At 38.2% G+C, this 22,132-nt stretch overlaps 1 protein-coding gene across 21 annotated transcripts in view; it reads right to left on the bottom strand.

The window, feature by feature from the left end:
- The window catches only part of ank2b (ankyrin 2b, neuronal), a 206,401-nt gene that overhangs the window by 72,662 nt on the left and 111,607 nt on the right, over positions 1-22,132 (bottom strand). For 14 of the 21 annotated variants that reach the window (XM_062994040.1, XM_062994039.1, XM_062994034.1 and 11 more), the window contains exons 4-17: positions 18,793-18,891; positions 18,588-18,686; positions 17,741-17,926; positions 15,288-15,311; positions 12,824-12,922; positions 10,513-10,611; positions 10,188-10,286; positions 9,130-9,327; positions 6,482-6,580; positions 6,299-6,397; positions 6,118-6,216; positions 5,631-5,828; positions 2,249-2,347; positions 715-813 (exon numbers count right to left, since the gene is read on the bottom strand). In XM_062994040.1, coding sequence (XP_062850110.1) covers positions 715-813; positions 2,249-2,347; positions 5,631-5,828; positions 6,118-6,216; positions 6,299-6,397; positions 6,482-6,580; positions 9,130-9,327; positions 10,188-10,286; positions 10,513-10,611; positions 12,824-12,922; positions 15,288-15,311; positions 17,741-17,926; positions 18,588-18,686; positions 18,793-18,891 — 1,596 coding nt within the window. The remainder of the gene's footprint in view (positions 1-714; positions 814-2,248; positions 2,348-5,630; positions 5,829-6,117; positions 6,217-6,298; positions 6,398-6,481; positions 6,581-9,129; positions 9,328-10,187; positions 10,287-10,512; positions 10,612-12,823; positions 12,923-15,287; positions 15,312-17,740; positions 17,927-18,587; positions 18,687-18,792; positions 18,892-22,132) is intronic. The other 7 variants (XM_062994035.1, XM_062994055.1, XM_062994038.1 and 4 more) reach the window with 3 other exon arrangements.

The following is a 22,132-nucleotide window of genomic DNA, read 5'->3' as shown; positions in this document are numbered from 1 at the left end:
TTTTGGACTGTGGGAGGAAACCGGAGCTCCCGGAGGAAACCCACGCAGACACGAGGAAAACATGCAAACTCCGCACATAACGGAGCTGGACCGTCCCGCCTGGGGTTCGAACCCAAGACCTTCTTGCTGTGAGATGACAGTGCTACCCACCGAGCCACCGTGAAATGTAATTTAGCCTTAAGTATGTACACTAGCTTAATGTCTTCTGTAAAAATAAACAAAAAAAAAATTAACCACCCTAGCTTGTTCATGTTCTCATTTTCAGTATTGTGCTTTCTATTGCTGTAGTTCGTTTTCTAACTCATAGTGCCAAAATCCCACCCCAGACACTTTTAAATATGAGGGGTCTTTAAAAAGTTTCCGCACTTTTTTCAAACTCTATTTATTAAGAATTTCAAAAACAAATGACATCTCTTTTCTACATAGTCACCTTCCTTTGCAATGTATGTTTCCCAGTGTGGTACCAACCAAAATGTTTTGGGTTGAGTGCGTAGCCACTGATGCACCACTGTTTTCACATCATCATCACATGAAAATCTTCCTCCCCTTAAAGCTTCTTAGAGCGTTCAAAAAGGTGGAAATCAGATGGCACTAAATCCGCACTATAAGCTCCCTCTCAGTCTCCTGTCACCCTCACAGTTTCCAATGAAAACATAAAAGTGCAGAAACCTTTTGAAGATCCCTCGCAAAAAGGCCACAACAGAGGACTCTCACCTTGGCCATGGTGTGGGGAGAAGCCCCTTTGTCCAAAAGCAGCAGTGCCACCTTCTGGTTATCATAATGTGAAGCGACATGGAGAGGCGTGAGACCGTTCTATAAAAATGAGGGTCAGTGCAAGATGGTTTAGAAGAAGCTGTTAGCATTGCAATGTCAATAAACACACACACACACACACACATGCGTATTTATAAGAGCTGTGTTACTAAGGATTGTTAATGAGTTAATCTTTAATGGTAAATGATTATAGTTCAGATTAAAGTGCAAGCTGGGCAGGAACCAGATGGTTCCTTATTAAAGAAAAAAAACAAAAGAAATACTTGTTTTATTCTTTTATAAAAAATCTGATTATCATCAAATGCTTACCGGCCCTCTTGTAGTCAACATTGCCTTTAGGCCTTTCTTTTAAATAATTCAAGAGTCTATGAATTAGATTCTACAAACTATGAAAAATAACATAAAATTTTTTTTGGAATAGCCTGGTTTTATGTTTTAATACCAATCTTTGTCCAAGAAAAAATAAAAAGACACATTCGGCATTAACTATGTACCCCATTTTTGGAAAAGTTGGAACATTATATAAAATGTACTATAAACAGAAATATGTGATTTCATTCTCTTGGACCTTTATTTAACTGACCAGAATTCAAAGAAAACATTTCCAAAATTTTCACTGACCAACTTAATTGTAACTTGTGAATTACAAAGTGTGGACCCATATTTGCTAACAAAGACTGAGCTTTTGTTGGATCCTCCTTTTTTATCAAATCATGATACCTGTTAACAATTTACCAGCTTACTGTACAATGTTTTGAAATGGTGTAACTTTAATAGTCTTTTCTAATATTCTAATAACTTTTAATGCTATTTTGCTCCTGTCCTAACCTTTTTAGTGTGAAAAAATTTTATATTTGCAAAACAGAATTAAGTTGGTCAGCCAAAACATTACAAGCCCTTTCTTTGTGCTTTTGTTGATTAAATAAAGGTTTAAGAGAACTAACAAATCACAGATTTTTCTTTTTACTGCATTGTAAATAATGTCCCACCTTTTTGGAAATCATGTTTATATGAACACAAAACAATTGGACTTTACTAAACACATTGATCAACTGTTAACCCTTCAACTCTCACATTAAACAGCCTTCTTCAGTATCCAGTATATTATATAGCTGCTGATTAGCACATATAGTTTCAGCCTGTAAATAAATATTTAGTGTGTCCAATGAAGCATGATATTACAATTATTTATGTGTTACACATAAACATTTTGTTACATCAATGCAATGATTCAGTCAATCTAAATTGTTCTTAAGGGTTACTTAAGGTCAAGAATTGTATTCCTTATTTTTTTAAATAATATTTTTTAAAACTTATTTTTAACATACTATTTGTAGGAAGATATTCGTAATCCTTCAATATGCCAGGAACATAAATTTCAAAGTTATAAGTTAACATGGGACATGATACCTAACCATGATAAACAATCATGAATTCCTTATAATGTCCGTCTGTTGGAGGCTCTCATGCTTACCTTCCCTGCTGAGTCTGGAGAAGCTCGCCGCTGGAGCAGCAGTTTTGCCACATCAAGGCTTCCATATTTAGATGCGACATGTAAAGGTGTGAATCCCTTCTGAAAAGAGGAAAAAACAAACACATTTCTTAAGAAATGTATTTTTTATAGATCTGTGAATAGTTTGGCTAATGTAACATCAACACTTATGAAACACAGCTTAGGTCTGTCAGGTGTACTGTACTGTAAGGGCATTCTGAACAGACAGTTCAGAGTAATACAAGTTATTGTCCTTTTTGCATTTTCAAGTGAATGTGCTCCTTTATACATACTCTGTGGTTAATACACTTATACAGGTCTTGTTGTTGCTGGACTTCCTATGGTCCTTAAATGAATGTGATTTGGATAAAATTTAGATTTAGATGGTTATCAGTGAGAAAATTATATTTCTCCATTATAGATCTATAACAAATTTGTGCACTAGTGAACTTTTCATTTAAATATATTACAGCTGTATCAGGTATAATTCATTCGTTCATTCATTGTCTATTTTATGGCCTGTATCCTATTCATGGTTGTGGTGGGTACAATTTAACAATCATAGGGAAAACACACACACATTCACACAGTGGGGCATCTCCAATCAACCTAACTGCATGTCTTTGGACTGTGAGGGTAAGAGGAACCCACATGGACATGAGGAGAACATGCAAACACACAGGAATTAAACCCAGGACCTTCTTTCTATGAGGCGCCATAGGCACCTTCAGTGTTGTGAACTTTCAACTTACAATGATGTTGTTGTAAGATCTCAAGGTCTTGGTTTGCTAATGGCTCTCTGCCCACCCATGTTCTGTCTGTCTGGTAAGTTTTTGGGTTGTAAGTAGTTGGGTTCCTTTGTTTAGGTTTTGAAAGTTATGATTTTCTTTCTGTAGTTTTCTTATGGGGAGGCATGGTGGCTCGGTGGGTAGCACTGTCGCCTCAGAGCAAGAAGGTCCTGAGTTTGATTCCTAGTTCGAGCAGTCCAGGTCCTTTTTGTGTGGAGTTTGCATGTTCTCTCTGTGTCTGTGTGGGTTTCCTCCAGGAGCTCAAGTCCAAAGACATGCAGTCAGGTTAATTGGAGATACAAAATTGCCAAAGGTGTATGTGTGTGTGTGTGTGTGTGTGTTTGCCCTGTGATGGAGATGCGACCTGTCTGGGGTGTTTCCTATTTTTCCTTTAGTGAATTGCACCCAATAGGAACCTGACCAGGATAAAGTGGTGGTAAAACAGACAATGAATGAATGAGTTTTCTTATGTTATTCTGGTTAAGTGTACAACTGGGTTTAGCACTTATTATCTCATGTGTAAGGTTAAACCTTGAAAATAATAATAATAATAATATTAATAATTATAATAAGGATCTTAATGGTTTGTCTTAATCTTTTTTATAGACGATATTTGTTCCTTTTGCACATACCATCTTTATATACGTATATTTATGTGCCAAAAAGATTGCGGATGCAATGTGATGCAGTCACGTTCTGTTTACGCAGTAAAAGGCTGCAATACAGTAGACACCCAGCAGGGGGTGCTAGTGACTCAGTTTTTTTCTCTCTATGACAAAGGTGTGGTCAGAAAGTCACATGATCATGTTTCTCTAGAGCTTAGAAGACGGTCTGTGGTAAACAATGATGCTCTTAAATCTGAAAACCTGCCTATAGGCTAACAATACGTGATTTTAGTGGTGAATTACTTGGCAGGGTAAATAAGAACAACATAAAAATGGTCTGTTCTTAAGGGGATCATGATGTACAAAGACATTTTAATCTATTAGCATCTGTTGTTGCTGCTGATGTAATGTAATGTAATGTTACAGAAGCAGTATTTGGTCAGGCGTCAGTACACATTTCAGATTTCAAACTAATTAAATAAAAGTAACTGACCTTAATCTGTATTCAATAAAACAGTATTTTTTCTATTTAATTCACAATATGATGAATGATGGTTTAGTGTTATAAATGTGCCCACCCCCTATGGAAATTTGTGCTTATCCAGTCAAGGAAGCATTTCTGAGATCAAGCACTGATATTAAATCAGAAAATCTGGCATAAAATCACCATTGCAATTTATAAGGTGTTTAATATGGTTGAGGTCAGACCACTGGAGTTTAACCACAAAAAATTAATTGAACCATGGCTGCATCCGAAATTGCATACATCCATACTGAACAGTACGCGAGAGCGGGTAGTGTGTCCGAATACGTAGTATTCATTAAACAATACGTGAAAAGTACCAGGATGACCTGCTGCATTGGCAGCCATTTTTAAGTATGCAAACACAGCACACTTGGGGTACGATAATCTATCCCATAATTCAACTGGAGCTGCAAAGGCGTTCGTAGCGGAAAAAAAAGGTGGCGGAAGAGCGGAGTATGACAAAAATTACAACCCTGAATAACTTTATGAGTAGCTTTGTGGAGAACTATTTTGTCTCATTTTAAAATTGTTAAAACTGTGGCGATGTGGCCGTTCAGGTGGCGCAGCGGTAAAAAAGTATGCTAGCACACCAGAGTTGGGGTTTCGAATACATCATATCGAATCTCAGCTCTGCCTTCCGACTGGGCTGGGCGGCTGCATGAACAACGATTGGCTGTTGTTCATAAGGGTAAAAAGTCGGATCATAGGGCCTCATAACTGGTGCAACTGCGGCCCCTGCTGGCTGACTGATGGCGCCTGCACAGGGCTGAGGAATAATGCTGATGGGGGTGTGGCCATCCGTACACAGTGCCTGTCGGTGTATGAACTCGACTCGTGCAGGTAAAAAAAATTCAGTCTGTACTGACTGTACTTGCCGGAGGGGGCGTATGTCAGTTGAGAGGCGTCCTCAGTCAGCGGTGAAGGGTCGAATCAGTATAGAGGACGCAATCAGGGTAATTGGACACGACTAGATTGGGGGAAAAATTTGGGGGGAAAAGTGGGAAAAATAGAAAATGTAAAAAAAAAAACTGTGGCGATGTGACATGTATCATGTGACGTTGATAAGATGTCTGAGGTTGGGTGCGTAACTCTTACTGAAAGAGCTTTCTGCTGTACCTGCCGAGCAGTGCACACTGACTCTAAATTGGTACGTACTGTTTAAGTATGCGATTTCAGACACAGAGGCACAGTCATGCGGGTCTGCCCAAATCTGTTGCCACAATACTGAAAGCATATTATTTTAAAGAATTAATTTCCACCCTAAATGGCTGAAAACCTCACTGTTAATACAAGGTGTGTCCACATACCATACCCTTGACCATATAGTGTAAGGTATATGTCAAACCTGAATGTTTTACAGTGCTGTAGTGACAATAAAAATTAAGCCTGTAATTAAGTGTTGGACGCGGCCACATACAGGCCACCTTTTCTGAACATTCAGTCACCTTGGTTGGCAGAGAATGAGAGGCTCCAGCCTCGAGGAGTACTGATGCCACATCTAGTTGACCCTCACGGGCAGATATGTGCAGAGGTGTGTAGCCATTAGTGGTGGCGGCATCTGGGTGAGCCATGTGCTGCAACAGAAGCTGGACAATCTCTGTCTTTCCCAACCGAGAGGCAATGTGAAGTGGAGTCTGGTCCTCCTAGAATGGGGGTAGATCATAGGGGGTTAGTGAAATAGCCAAATGAAAATAGTGACAACTATTTAATAATAAATGTATACATAAATTCCATTATGATGCAAATAACACATATGGAAAATAGACTGGAAAAATGTTGCATCGTTGTATTTTGCTGTATTATTCCTATTCATTTTACAAAATTATACATTTAAAAGACATTAATTGTGGTTTATCAGTACTGCACATAGATGTTGGATCATACTAATATTAATATATGACATGGTAAAAGAATGTAATGTGGATTTCTTACTCTGGCTCTTGCATCCACCATGGCTCCATTTCTCAGCAGACAGCGCACCACTTCCACCTGACCAGCTCGGGCAGCCATATGCAGCGATGTCTCTCCACGCTTGTATTAAAGAAGGCACAAAGTTTAAATGACCACATAAACCAAAACATGGTCAGATGCTGCTAAAAGTAGCCATACTTACTATGTTGCTGACGTCAGGAGAGGCACCATTTTGCAGCAGTAGGAGAACAATGCTCAGATGCCCCATGAATGCTGCCACATGTATAGGTGTGAGACCAGACTGGAGTGAGAAAAAAACAAAAGCCTTTATAAGATGAACATCAAGGCAATATACTAGTATGTGAATGTGTGTCTTTGTGCACACCTCAGTGACAGCCTGAATGGAAGCCCCGTATTTGACCAGTAGCTCCATCACCTTCACTCTGTTCTTTTTACAAGCAATATGAAGAGGTGTAAAGCCATTCTGTAAAATACACAGTGATTGATAAAAAATTTTTTACAATATACAAGCCACTTGTTTTTTTATTTCTTCATTATTATTAAATATTTTTATCATTATAAAATAATAAATATTAATTTATAAATATTAAATGAATAAACAGTATTTAATAATTTATTATTATTATTAAAAAAAATATATATATAATAAATTCCTACATAGCAGTCAGAGCAAAGATCCTTTGTAAAAGAGCTTTGCAACAAAACTACCATACATCATATATCCACCGATCAGCCATAACATTAAAACTACCTCCTTGTTTCTACACACATTGTCCATTTAATCAGCTCCACTTACCATATAGGAGCACTTTGTAGTTCTACAATTACAATTACAATTACTGACTGTAGTCCATCTGTTTCTCTGCATGCTTTGTTACTCCCCTTTCATGCTGTTCTTCAATGGTCAGGACTCTTCCAGGACCACTACAGAGTAGGTATTATTTGGGTGGTAGATCATTCTCAGTACTGCAGTGACACTGACATAGTGGTGGTGTGTTGAGTAGATAAGACGCAGCAGCGCTGATGGAGTTTTTAAACACCTTACTGTCACTGCTGGTGAAGGTCTAGAAGATGACCAACTCAAACAGCAGTAATAGATGAGCGATCGTCTCTGACTTTACATCTACACGGTGGGCCAACTAGGTAGGAGTGTCTAATAGAGTGGACAGTGAGTTGACACGCTGTTTAAAAACTCCAGCAGTGCTGCTGTGTCTGATCCACTTATACCAGCACAACACACACTAACACACCACCACCATGTCAGTGTCACTGCAGTGCTGAGAATGATCCACCACCTAAATAATACCTGCTCTGTGGTGGTCCTGACCATTGAAGAACAGGGTGAAAGCAGGCTAAAAAAGTATGTAGAGAAACAGATGGACTACATGAACATATCACCCCGGTACTTGAACAACTCCACTGGCTCCCAGTCAATAAACGTATCCAATATAAAATTTTAATGCTAGCTTTCAAGGCACTTCATGGTCTGGCTCCCTTGTATCTGGCTGATCTCTTACATCGCTATGTCCCTTCCCGCAGGCTAAGATCGTTTGATGCTGGTCTCCTTGTTATACCCAGGTTTAGGTTGACCACCATGGGTGGTAGATCATTTAGTGTTGCTGCCCCAACACTGTGGAACTCTCTTCCTCTCCCTCTTTGTCTCTCTTCCTCTCTCTCTGAGTTTAAATCTCTTCTTAAAATGTTCTTGTTTACTCAACACTTTCATTCTCGTGTTTCTATTTGATTGTTGTTCTTGACTGTAATCACTATGTGAAGCGTCCTTGGGTAATATGAAAGGCGCTATATAAGTCGAATGTATTATTATTATTATTATTGTAGAACTACAAAGTGCTTCTATATGGTAAGTGGAGCTGATAAAATGGACAGTGAGTGTAGAAACAAGGAGGTGGTTTTAAGGTATCTGTTGGGTATCATTTTCAGTTTATTGTACAATGTGGAATGTTGGCTTGGATGCTTATATAGTGGAACCTTGACTTACGAGTGACCCAACTTACGAATTTTCCAAGATACAAGCCGTCGCTTGGTCGATTTTTTGCTTTGTGATACGAGCCAAGATCTGAGTTACGAGCGAGCGAGCTTACACCACCCGCCACTAGGTAGCCCAGCGAGCGTTCAGTTCATGTGGTTAACTCGCCATGCAACTCTGTCATATCGCATTTTTTATTTATTTTGGAAAATTTCAGAGTTTATTGAAAAGAAACACCCTGAAAAAGTTGCAACAGGTCGTGCGTTGTCGATGTGTAACGACACTTGCCTCACTCATTTTCAAAACATTTTGAAAGCGAGGAAGAAACAAACGTCCTTGGACAGGTTTTTTATTGAAATGCCCTGCAAGTGAAAGCAAGGAAAGTGTGGCGAAAAAGACAAATGTCAGTGAAGAACACGAAGATTAAGTTTAGCGATAAAGTGTAGCATAGTGTGTTATCTCCTTCACCTCCGCCAGCAAGGTACTGTTCTGTAATACACTTAATAAAACAAGTTTATTTCTTTACATTCTCTTTTATGATGTTATTATTTTTATACATTATTTGTTATTTATAAAACACGAAACGAAACGAAAAACGCAACAAAAAAAATCTGTGTGGTTTTTGAGGGGGGTGGAACAGATTAATAGCGTTTCAATTCATTTTAATGGGGAAATTTGATTTAATATACGAGCAAATTGAGTTACGAGCTTGGTCACGGAACGAATTAAACTCGTAAGTCAGGGTTTCACTGTATATTTGTTTGTGAATAGGCATAATTGTAAAACATCAACAAGGTCATACATTCATTTATTTATATTGATCCTGATCAGTGTCTGGGTGGGTCTGCACAGCAATACATTATGTCTAAACCACAGTAATGCTGCTAGTGAGACACTTTGCATGTTTCGCATCAGTCACATCCAACATGTTTAAATTGGCCCATAAAGAATTACGTTGCCAGATTGCATCTTTATCTTTTACATTTCAGAAAATCAAATGAAGAAAAAATAAATAGGATTGGTACCAGAGCTCGAGCATTGGGATTGGCTCTCTTGTCCAGCAGAAGCTTGGTGACTCTGTAGTGCCCACAGTGGGCAGCAACATGGAGGGCTGTCAGGTAGTCTAATGTCACGTCATCCACGGGGGCCTTGTGCTGCAACAGGTGCTTGATACACTCAACATGATCACCCTGTGCTGCCATGTGGAGAGGGGAAAGACCATTCTGGGTGGAGAAAGAAAAGAAAGAGGAAAGAATGTAAGCACAAACATCTACTGTATCTGTTTAACATATACAGGCATGTATAAACCAAAGAATGTAGATGCAGGTCTTTATTAGGTTTAGATTCAAGGGTACAACTTGGCTATGGTTAAGCGTAGGGTTAGGGTTAAGGTAAAGGCTAGGATTAGGGGTACTGTTAGGATTCATGGTAGAATTAAACTACAATTGAAGTTAGGATATATATAAGATTAGGGCTAGCATTAAGAGTAAGGATATGGTAGAATTAAAGTCAGGGTTAAGGTTAGGGCTAAGGGAAGAGTTAAGGCTAGGTTAGATAGCACTGGTATCAGGGCTAAAGTGAAGAGTATGCAAGTGGTAGCTCAGGGGTTAAGGTAATGGACTAGTGATCAGAAAGTCACTGGTTTAAGCCCCACCACGCCAAGTTGATACTGTTGGGCCTTTGAGCAAGGCCCTTAACCTTAGTTGCTTGCATATTTTTGGGTCACAACTGTAAGTAACTTTAGATGAAAGTAACTTAAAAGCTAAATGCCATTAATGTAAAGGAGCAGGGTTAGTGTTAGGGAAGGGTTAAAGTTAAAATTAAGGGTGGACTTGTGTAGACACAGCATCAGATAGGTACAGTAACACCTTTTTTTAACACCTTTGTTTTGTTGGTATCAAATTACAATTTTGTTTATATTACAAAATATATTAAAATTGCCCACATCTTTTATTTGAACATGTATACGTTTTAAAAAATTAAAGATAATTAATAAACCACATAGTCTTATTTTTATGCCAATTAACAAAATGTCCCAACCTTTCCAGAAATAGGTTTGTAAAATGTGTCTGTTTGTGTGTACCTTGGTTCTGGCCAGAATGGGAGCTCCTCTCTCTAGCAATAGCTCCACTGCGGTATCATGCCCACTTCTTGCTGCACAGTGCAGTGGCGTGAGGCCATCCTGTAGAGAATTGGTATACACCCACAGTTTAAATAAGTATTTTGTTCACAGCCCTGCTAGAAATGACCTACTTGCCAGCACATGCCCACACACTGTTACATCTACACACACAATGGCTTGGTCTTAACCATTTTGTACCATCACTATCACAATGGCGTAAAAATAGCTCATATGTTCGAAGATGGAAGGTAGAGAATAAAATGTAAGCCCTAATGAGGCAACTCACCCTTGTTTTGGCATCAATTTTTGCCCCTCTGTCCAACAGCAGACGGACCATGTTTGTATTTCCTCTTTTAGATGCCACATGTAATGGTGTAATTCCATTCTGCAAGCATAATAACAGACAAATAGACAGAGTGTCTTATTTAAATGGAACCCAAAAAAACATGAAAAAATACACTCTCCAGAGTGCACGCTAGCTCAGACTTGGGCAACAGTTTGCATTTAAATGTGACAGTGACCCGAAATATACAGTCAAAATAACAATGAAGTAGCTTTGGGTGCTTAAATAATCTTAAGTGTCCCAGATGAAGCCCAGGCTAAATCCCCATCAAACACCTGTGAATAGATTGAAGAAGGCAGTTTACAGATGCTTGCCATACAACTGGACAGAACAAGAGATGATCTGTCATAAGGAATGGGATAAACTGCCCAAATCAAAGCTTGCAGAGTGCATTCCAGAAGACATGCAATGATAATTGCGACTAAAGCAGCTTCTACAGTGTTTATTAAGTGTACTTTTGTGAATTAGAGATATCAGTTATCAATTTCTTTTGTTAATTTTCCAAAACATGTTCTTAATTTAACATAACGAACAAAATGTAGATTAATAGGTAAAATGCCAAGTTAAGTGTGCAAAGATTCAAGGGGTCTAAATACTTTTAAATCCTGTGTGTGTGTATCTGTAGAGCTAGATTTTGCATTCCATTAAGGTTTTATCTATTGAAGTTGAGTTACAACATGATTACACCAGTGAGTTTAATGGCATCCAAGGTGTGTGGCAACCATGGTAAAAACTAAGAAGCTGTCACAAAAGCTGAGAGAAGAGGTCAGTTCATTGCACCAAAAGGGCAATAAGTATTTCCATTTTTTCCAAGACCTTGAACGTTTCTAGAGACACCATTGGGAGTATTGTCTAGAAGTTCATAACCTGTGTTGCAAAAGCACACTTCAAGTCAAACAAAGCATAGTAAAGGAATCAGTCCTGGAATATCATATAACCCTTTTCCACTGATGCGGAATGGTTCCGGTTACGCATGTTTCCACAAAAAAAAGAGGTTCCAGACAGTGAACTTGCATTCTAATCTGACACCACAGAATTTTTGTTTTTTCACCGCAAACCGTGATGTCATCTGTGGGCGTGTCAAAGTAGAGGTTTGGGTGCTTTCACATGAGAAGCTGTAAAACCGCTGTGCTGTTGTCTCGTATTAAGCTTGACGCTGTACTTCCATCTTTTAAAGTTCACCTGATTGAATTTTGAGCCAGTTTGCCGATATTTCCTGATATTTTTTTTTTAAAGCACCTCAAAAGAGATGAACTGTGCGATATGATGTGGTAAAAGTAACCCAGAAAGTACGAAAAACGCTTATCATGAAAAATAAAGCGCAACGTGGCTTGTTGTACTAAAACAATGGGTGATGAATTTCGACAGTACAGAGAACTTATAACCAGTAATAACGGATAGTAGTGTTCCTATGTCATATTTTAGTACATTAAACCACATAAAGCTTTTTTACATTAAGCTTTTTGGACTCTCTACTGAGAAGCAGATTCAGAACCCCGAGCTGCACAAACACCACACCTGAAGTAAATACAGCTAAACACAAATACATGTATTATATTTTAGACTGGGTTCGATGGTTATTTCACACAAATGGATGTTCTTGGCGTAGAACTTTAGTGATGTTTCACTGCTCAAGCACTGAGCAAATCGGCTTTTTGCGCTGAGGGTCGCGGTGAGAGCGAAGCACAAAATGCTTCTCACGTGAATGCACTAAAGAAAGCAACAATAGCGACAAACACGTCTACGTCTTCTTATCACCAATAGTTGAGCGATGATTTTTGCATAAACACAAACATCTGTAACAACAGCTCAAATGCTCTACTTGCTCCGCCATCATGTTACTACTTTTTACTTTCATTGTGTAACGCCCACCGTTGATGACGCATGCTTGGTTTTCAAAAACTGGTGAAAATGCGGGTCGGTTCTCTAAAAAACACCAAGGTTTGAAGAAACCCGAACAAAACCAGTTCAAGAACCAGAGTTCTTTTGGTGGAAAAGCGCTAATAGAGTGACCCTCTCAGTCTCTATATTTAATTATAGAAAACCTTTGGTATGTTTTAAAGAAAGAAGTTGAAGCAAAAAGCCATCAAATCGCAATGAGCTCAATGAGCTGAAAGCTTTAACACATGAAGAATGGGACTAAGAAGATTAAGAAAACTAGCACTGTTCTAATAGATTTGAGGACCCAGAGATGCAGACTTTTCATCAGCCTTTAAAATGTGTGTGTGTGTATGTTGTACAATTTTATACACACCCTTGCAGTAAAGTCAACTGCAGCCCCTCGATTAAGAAGCAAAGTCGCCACATTTACATTCCCATAATGAGCGGCAATATGCAGCGGTGTGAATCCACTCTGCAAGACAGTGAGGAAAACAGAAAGACAGAGGAACAACACACTTAACAAATCATTCTTTAATCCCACACTGAACTGCTGAAAAGCCACACTCTCACTAAGTGCTGATTTGAGAACTATTTATGACCGCAACAATCAATCTGTTCTGATGAGCTTAAAAGCACAGCACAGTTTCAATTTTAGATCTGCACTTTTTGAAAGGATTGGCTTTCCACTTTAAAAATGCATCCCTGACCAAATGCTTTTTCTAGTGTAGTGGCATGCTGCAAACATGACATTGCATATCAGGACATGGATTTTTAATACTGATAATATATAGAAAGAAGTACAATTTGTTTAATGATCAAAAATAATAGCAGTTCTTAAAAAACAAGGAACCATTATAAACACAGTGCACTTCCACAAGGATATTGAAGGTCAGAAACAGGCATGCAAAACCAAATAGTAAAAATTATAAAATAAACAAAAGCAGAGAGCACATAAGCAAGAATATGCACTACATTTTGGTAAATATACAGTTTTGCAGAATAGAGGGAAGGAAAAAAAAAGGAAAGAAAGCATCAGTCCAGAATAAAAAGAAGCATCAGAAGAATGAAATGGAGCATTATTCCACTAAAGTTCCTATCAGTAATCAAATGAGATAATGCATGTAGGAAGGTAGTGATTGGCTGAGCAATCTGAAATGAAATACTGGCCTTACCTTTCCGTTCTGAAAGTCACGGTCCGATTTAATGTAAAAACATCATTTACAAAAGTGTGAAGGATACATTGACTATGTGAGACACATTCAAAGCTGGTGCAAACTCAAATTCATGTAGTGCAACATGCTATGCACTGCAATATTATCAGATTATCACAGCCATACTGATTGCAAATATTTAGGATCTGGTTAAAAACGTAAAGAAAAGTAGCATGCAAACACAAATACAAATCAAAATATTGCATTTAATACAGTACAACTCTATTTTAGGAATTGTATTATTTACAGAGAACAAGTCATTTTCTTCATATATTATTGCCCTTACCAATACTTTTAGTGATATACAAAGTGTTTGTGTCGGATTGGTAAAAAAAACTGAAGATAGCTTGTATTGTAAAGAAGAAGGAAACCCAAAATGTTAAATTTGTACTTTTGGTTTAAAACCAAGCCTATTGCTTCTAAGTTATGTTTTGACCAATATAAAATATAAATACTACAAATCGCCATTTGATGGTAGCGTAAAAGATTTTTTTAATGCATTTACTCCGTTTTTCTCCTGATTTTTAGCACGTCCAATTATTACCCAATTGCGTTATGCTTCCTCTCTACTGGTGCTGACCCCCGCCCTGATTGAGGAGAGCAAAACTGTCACACGCCCCCTTCCGACACATTTGCAGTAGCCGACTGCATCTTTTCACCTGCAAGAGGCGAGTTCATATGCAGATCAGCTTTGTGTAAGAAGTGCCACACTCTGATTGCATTATCCCTTAACTCTGTGCAGACGCCATCAATCAGCCAGCAGAGGTCGTAATTGCATCAGTTATGAGGTCCCCATCCGGCTTTTCCCACCCTGTATGAACAACAAGCCAATCGTTGTTCATGTAGCCGCACAGCCCATCCAGACAGCAGAGCTTAGTTTAAAACCGACGAGTTTACCGCTGCGCCACCTGAGTGGCGTGTAAAAGATTTTTACATTAGATTTTTAAAATCTTAATGATATTTTTCTAGGGCATTCAAGATGAATAACTAATATTAAATAAAATTTTTACATGTATTTATTTAGGCTATTCACACTAGATTGTTCTGGGTCATGTGGTGATAAATTACATCAATAATGATCCCATGTAGTGAACAAACTTAAACAGGTTTGCTTGTACAATTGTTTATAACTACAATTGCAAACCATTTAAACATTCACACCTGCACTTTCACTGTCAATGCCATACAGTACTGCATTCTGACTGCAGTTCCAATATACTGAGCCTATTAAATGACTATTCTTCCTAATGAGTCTACTATTTTTATAGCTTGAAGTGTAAACCTGGTTTACATTTGGAGGATGAACATAGTCTGCTTTATTTTATCCTATGTCATTTTGTAATTTTGTAACATTAACATTTGAACATGATAACCAAAGCAGAATAAAAACAATGAAATGTGGCAGTTTTGGGAAAGCACAACAAGTGTAATACAACATATAGTACAAGCTGATACATTTAAACAATTTGATCTGACACTTAAATTGTTCAAAATCTAGCCGCAAAGTAAAATATATTAGAAAGTAAAAAGAAAATAAAAAATCACATGCATTGGTACACATTATACAAGCAAGACATTAATAAACTATTAATAAAAACAGGTTAAGAACTAGAAAATTATCTCTACCTCAGTAGTCCTATTAACCATCATCTGTAGCAGCGATAAACATGAAGGGGAAATAGTACTGTTACATTTCACCCACTTGCACACATTCACACATGAGTATTCAATTCTGCATGCACAGTTCTCATTTTTCTTTGTAAATATTATTTTAATACTTTATATATTGTGGTTTCCTATATTTTCCGATTTAATCATTGTTTTTGGAATTATGTAATGCAAGGACACAAATCTATTTTCCTATTTGGAATAAAAAATATATAAATAAACAGTTTAACAAAAAAAGGTGCTTTAATTTAGACACAATGAACTGTCTGGTTAAGCTCTTGCCACATCATCTTTGACTAGGCATTTGGTGGTGGACTAGCTCTTGTGCTTAGGTGCATTGTGTTGTTGCATAACCCAATAGCACTTGAGCTACAGATCATAGGTTAATGACCAGACATTATTGGTTTGCCTATTATGGCAAGTTGCCCAAGCCATGAAGCAGCTAAGCATCACCACAACAATACACTACTTCCACCATGTTTTACTGTTGGTATGGTTTTGTTATTTTAGAATGCTGTGTTAGCTTTACTCCTCATGTTTCTTATAGTTGTTAGATTGCAGATGAACCATGGATGTCATGGGGGGTTTTTTTAAATCAAAAATGATCTGAGGCAAACAAAGCCTGTAGTTTATTTGACAGCCCTGACCTCAGCCCATTCAACCAACACCTTTGGGATGAATTGAAACATCGACTGGCTTGGTGTGGTCGAATTCTGGTGGCCTGCATACAGCCCTGACCTCAACCCATTCAACACCTTTGGGATGAAGTAAAACGTCAAATGTGAGCTTGGCTTTTTCCTTTACAATAGGCACATACACTGATCAGCCATAACATTCAAACCACCTCCTTGCCATATAGGAGCACTTTGTAGTTCCACAATTACTGACTGTAGTCCATCTGTTTCTCTGCATGCTTTGTTAGCCTACTTTCATGCTGTTCTGCAATGGTCAGAACTCTCCCAGGACTACTACAGAGTAGATATTATTTAGGTGGTGGATCATTCTCAGCACTGCAGTGACACTGACATGGTGGTGGTGTGTTAGTGTGTGTTGTGCTGTTATGAGTGGATCAGACACAGCAATGCTGATGGAGTTTTTAAACCCCTCACTGTCACTGCTGGACTGAGAATAGTCCACCAACCAAAAATATCCAGCCAACATCGCCCCGTGGGCAGCGTCCTGTGACCACTGATGAAGGTCTAGAAGATGACCAACTCAAACAGCAGCAATAGATGAGCGATCGTCTCTGACTTTACATCTACACGGTGGACCAATTAGGTAGGAGTGTCAGTGAGTGGACATGATATTTAAAAACTCCAGCAGCGCTGCTGGGTCTGATCCACTCATAACAGCACAACACACACTAACACACCACCACCATGTCAGTGTCACTGCAGTGCTGAGAATGATCCACCACCTAAATAATACCTGCTCTGTGGTGGTCCTGTGGGGGTCCTGACCATTGAAAAACAGAGTGAACGGGGGTTAACAAATTACAGTCCGTAATTGTAGAACTACAAAGTGCTCCTATATGGTAAGTGGAGCTGATAAAATGGACAGTGAGTGTAGAAACAAGGAGGTGGTTTTAATGTTATGGCTGATCAGTGTATTCCCACAGACTAAATCTTGTGACATCCCCTCCCAGAGGAATGAAGGCTGCAAAGTAAAGCAAATTCATATAAATGTCTATGGTTTTGATATAGGATGTTTAACACAAACACTTAGCTATATAGTTCAGTGGAAATTAAAAATAGGTTTTAAACACCAATAAAACTAAACAAAAAACATAAACATTAAGCATATTTAGCCATTTGTATGGTATAAACACATTAAATATACAGAATATTTGGTCCTATGTTTGTTGTGTCAATAGTCATTTCCAGAGAAAAATGTATATTTTCCTTACATGCATCCAATTTTTCCTTTTTTGACTTGATCTTTACAGAAAATTCATATTAAGTATACATATTTTGCATACGTTTATTCCATAGCAAAGCATGCAGTGTTCTAACTGGTAGAAGTAAATGATGGATTAAAAGAGAAAAAAAGAGAAACCCGAATAGTATCAGGATGAAGACACAGGATACAGGCACACTGAGACTGGAGAGGAAAGACACAGAAAGAGATGGAGACAGAGACAAAATCTAACAAACGAGCACAATACAACATGACACATAATGGAAATCATGATGAAACACTAGCACTTGATCAGATTCCAACAAGAGGCATCAAGATTTACAAGAGAGTTTAAAGAGACAAAAGGACAAGATGCTGTTAGAGCACCTATCATTTCAAAGATTTAATTTAACACCATTTCCAAACATGCATATTTATATTCTTCTCACATTCAAAAGACAAATGCACAAGTTAACTAGCTAAGCCCCAGTGCAACCCAGTCCCCTGTTTTCTACCTTAGACTGGACATCAGCATTGTGGTCGTTCTGCAGCAGCAGAGCAGCTGATTTAGTGTCGTCCTTGCGTGCGGCGATATGTAAGGCAGGCAGACGCACTTTACCCTTAGTATCGTTCTCCAGAAGGACTGAGACCACCTGATTATGACCTTGCTGTAAAGCAATGGCCAATGGGGTGAAACCATCCTGAAAAACAGACATGAAGTCAGGTTAATTACACATTATCCAAAATGAGGATTAATCCATAAAGCATCCAGGTCATAAAACACCGTTAGTAAATACACTAATCAGCCATAACATTAAAACCACACTGTCCATTTTATCAGCTCCACTTACCATATAGGAGCACTTTGTAGTTCTACAATTACTGACTGTAGTCCATCCGTTTCTCTACATACCCAACCACCACCCAAATAATGCCTACTCTGTAGTGGTCCTGGGAGAGTCCTGACCATTGAAAAACAGCATGAAAGGAGGCTAACAAAGCATGCAGAGAAACAAATGGACTACAGTCAGTAATTGTAGAACTACAAAGTGGGTAGAAAGTGAGTGTAGAAACAGGGAGGTGGTTTTAATGTTATGGCTGACATGGCGTACATTAAGCTATGTCTATATAAGTTAAAAAAATATAACCAAAAATAAATTAATAATGGTTTTCTACACTGGCAACACATTTTTGTGGGAAGACACCAAATATTTTAACTAAACAAGGACAAAATTTATAGCACACCATCATAATCACCAAGATAATCCAGTTTTATAAGCTGCCCAGAAAATAAACATCCTGCAAACCTGCAAAGTATAAGTCAGAAGAGTAAAAAACATCTCTGGTCTTTTTATGTTTTACCTCTGTTGCTGTGCTCTGGTTTCCACCATTTTCCAAGAGATAGCGGACCACATCCAGATGGTTTTCTTGAGCAGCCATGTATAGAGGAGTAAAGCCATTCTGTAACAGTACAACAATTCAAGGGGCATTAATAAAAAAAATAATAAAAAGCAAAATAATATATTAATATATAATTGTTTCAACAAAAGCTGACATATAATCTCACCTGTGACTGTGAGTTAATATCTGCTCCCTTTTTAACCAGAATCTTTACCACCTCGCCCTGTCCTGCTAAAGAGGCGATGTGGAGAGCTGAGTTCCCTTTCTGTGGGTCAAACACAATCCAAGTCATCAGAATCATTCAAACAAACATATCAGTTAAAGCTGACGTTTTGATATCATACTGAATAAACAAACCAAATCTCATCTGTTTCATATGAACAGAAACATTTTAAGCCATTTAACTAAAATGACCAAGTTCACAGTTTAATAGCTAAGGTATTTAATACCAAATTCATCCATAAGTGCATAAAAAATACTTAAAGGCTACGTAAAATGTTTTGTCTTAATACATTTTTTATTTAATTACATAGTGTTGATACACAGTATTTTTATGTACATTTATGTTGCAATACATTTTTATATTGGGTCCTGTCACTGTACCATAATGAAATAGTAACGTGTTAGCAAGATTGCATAAAGTGAACCCCACTGCATAGTACTTAACTGAGGAAAAACAACACTGTGGCTAATGAGCCACAAACAGAAAAGAGAAAACTGACAACTAAAAAACTAAATGGCCAAAATAATGGAACTAAAGAAAAAAACAACAAAAAAAACCCTCAACATTCGCAAAAATGCAACAGATAGAAGAGCATGTAAGTCAACATAGAGGGCATCACACTACATGTTTACCCGAAATATACAAGAAGGATGTTCGTCACACAGGGACATGCTGCCAATGTCAGAAAACTTTCATGTGTTAGCCCCACAGGCACATCAGCAATAAGCCCATGCATGACTACAAAAGATAAATAAAAAAGGTGAAAGCTGAGTTAAAACCACCCCAGCTACTTGCCAGAAACTCTCAGCTTTAAAAGAAAAAGCCCATGTACAATGGATACATTTGTGAAGTCTACTCTAGTCCACAGGAGCTTGCCCATCCAGGGCGGTTTGGTTATGGTCTTTTTCCCAGAAAAAAGATTTAAAAAAATGTCAGTATAAGAGCTGGCAAGAATTAAAAAAAGAACTGGGAGTTCTCAACCCTAGTACACTGACCTTGCAGAGCCTGCAGGTGGGATATCTGCTGTGTTCAACGTGAGCTGAGCCCAACATTAGCCCAACATTTAATACATCAGTTATAAAATACAACTGTAAGAAAAAGCCATGTAATGCACATTTATGGGGGGTGGTCCTAATGTCTTGGCACTTTTTGAATGAAAATATTGTTAAGCTTATAGCTAAATCTTGTAATCCAACCTTTACAGATCTAAAATAATTCAGTTAAAACTGCATTAAGAGGCAATCAGAATGGTGGCAGTTACACATTTCTTTTTATTAAACAAGTAAAAAAGCTTCAGCAATTGAACATCATGATAACGCAGTTGTAATACATAAAGGAAACTTAAGTTCATCTAGCTCTTATGTCTGACAGTAAATTTATTTCTAATATCTCTGGCAACTCTGTGTGGCATTGCAGTGCAGTGACAAATGTTACTCACTGATCATGTGACATGCGGATTAAATTCAGGGAGACATCTATCATTTACTGACACGTACAAGGTGACGCTTGTCTAAAAATAAATATATCCACCACATCTGTAATTACTACAGCTAAATACAAGTGTTGGGTATTCTTGTTTACAAAAGAAACCATACAAGACTTAAATATTAGGAACAAAACTTAGGATGAATAGGTATATTGTAGTATGCAAAAGTAATTACCCTCTTTCTGATTGCTTTTTGAGAGTATTTTGCACACAGAATTAATTTTAGATAATTAAACATAAAATTACAAAAAACGCGTTTCATAAAACATACTTTTATTTAATTAAGAGACAAGGTATTCCATGCCCTTGTATAAAAAAGTAAGTTTCCCCTTAACCACAGCCCATTTTAATTAAATTGAAAGGTCATGATGCAGCAGAATAAAAACAAGATTGAAAGAACATTAAACTTGTACACAAAAACATATTAACAATCTTATCTGATCATAAAAAAATACTGAACATGTTTAACATGTCAGTTTTAGTCATGATGTGTTGAGCCACCACTGTAATAATAAACCACAGTGAAATCCCACATTAGCTCACCATTGTATGAGTCATGGTATACCACTCAAGTCCATTTTATTCCACTTGAACAGTGCTCACATGACACACCCCAAAACTAGCCTATGAGCATTTAACCCAAGGCCCTTGTATACAATGATACATAACCTTTTCCTAACAATTGAAGAGTCCCACCAAATGAGTATATACAGTGTATCACAAAAGTGAGTACACCCCTCACATTTCTGCAGATATTTAAGTATATCTTTTCATGGGACAACACTGACAAAATGACACTTTGACACAATGAAAAGTAGTCTGTGTGCAGCTTATATAACAGTGTAAATGTATTCTTCCCTCAAAATAACTCAATATACAGCCATTAATGTCTAAACCACTGGCAACAAAAGTGAGTACACCCCTAAGAGACTACACCCCTAAATGTCCAAATTGAGCACTGCTTGTCATTTTCCCTCCAAAATGTCATGTGACTCGTTAGTGTTACTAGGTCTCAGGTGTGCATAGTGAGCAGGTGTGTTCAATTTAGTAGTACAGCTCTCACACTCTCTCATACTGGTCACTGAAAGTTCCAACATGGCACCTCATGGCAAAGAACTCTCTGAGGATCTTAAAAGACGAATTGTTGCGCTACATGAAGATGGCCAAGGCTACAAGAAGATTGCCAACACCCTGAAACTGAGCTGCAGCACAGTGGTCAAGATCATCCAGCGTTTTAAAAGAGCAGGGTCCACTCAGAACAGACCTCGCGTTGGTCGTCCAAAGAAGCTGAGTGCACGTGCTCAGCGTCACATCCAACTGCTGTCTTTGAAAGATAGGCGCAGGAGTGCTGTCAGCATTGCTGCAGAGATTGAAAAGGTGGGGGGTCAGCCTGTCAGTGCTCAGACCATACGCCGCACAATACATCAAATTGGTCTGCATGGCTGTCACCCCAGAAGGAAGCCTCTTCTGAAGTCTCTACACAAGAAAGCCCGCAAACAGTTTGCTGAAGACATGTCAACAAAGGACACTTTGGATTACTGGAACCATGTCCTATGGTCTGATGAGACCAAGATTAATTTGTTTGGTTCAGATGGTCTCAAGCATGTGTGGCGGCAATCAGGTGAGGAGTACAAAGATAAGTGTGTCATGCCTACAGTCAAGCATGGTGGGGGGAATGCCATGGTCTGGGGCTGCATGAGTGCAGCAGGTGTTGCGGAGTTACATTTCATTGAGGGACACATGAACTCCAATATGTACTGTGAAATACTGAAGCAGAGCATGATCCCCTCCCTCCGG

This window comes from Trichomycterus rosablanca, chromosome 4 (genome assembly GCF_030014385.1).
Source record: "Trichomycterus rosablanca isolate fTriRos1 chromosome 4, fTriRos1.hap1, whole genome shotgun sequence".
Lineage (NCBI taxonomy): Eukaryota > Metazoa > Chordata > Actinopteri > Siluriformes > Trichomycteridae > Trichomycterus > Trichomycterus rosablanca.
This window is presented reverse-complemented; position numbering and strand designations above follow the sequence as displayed.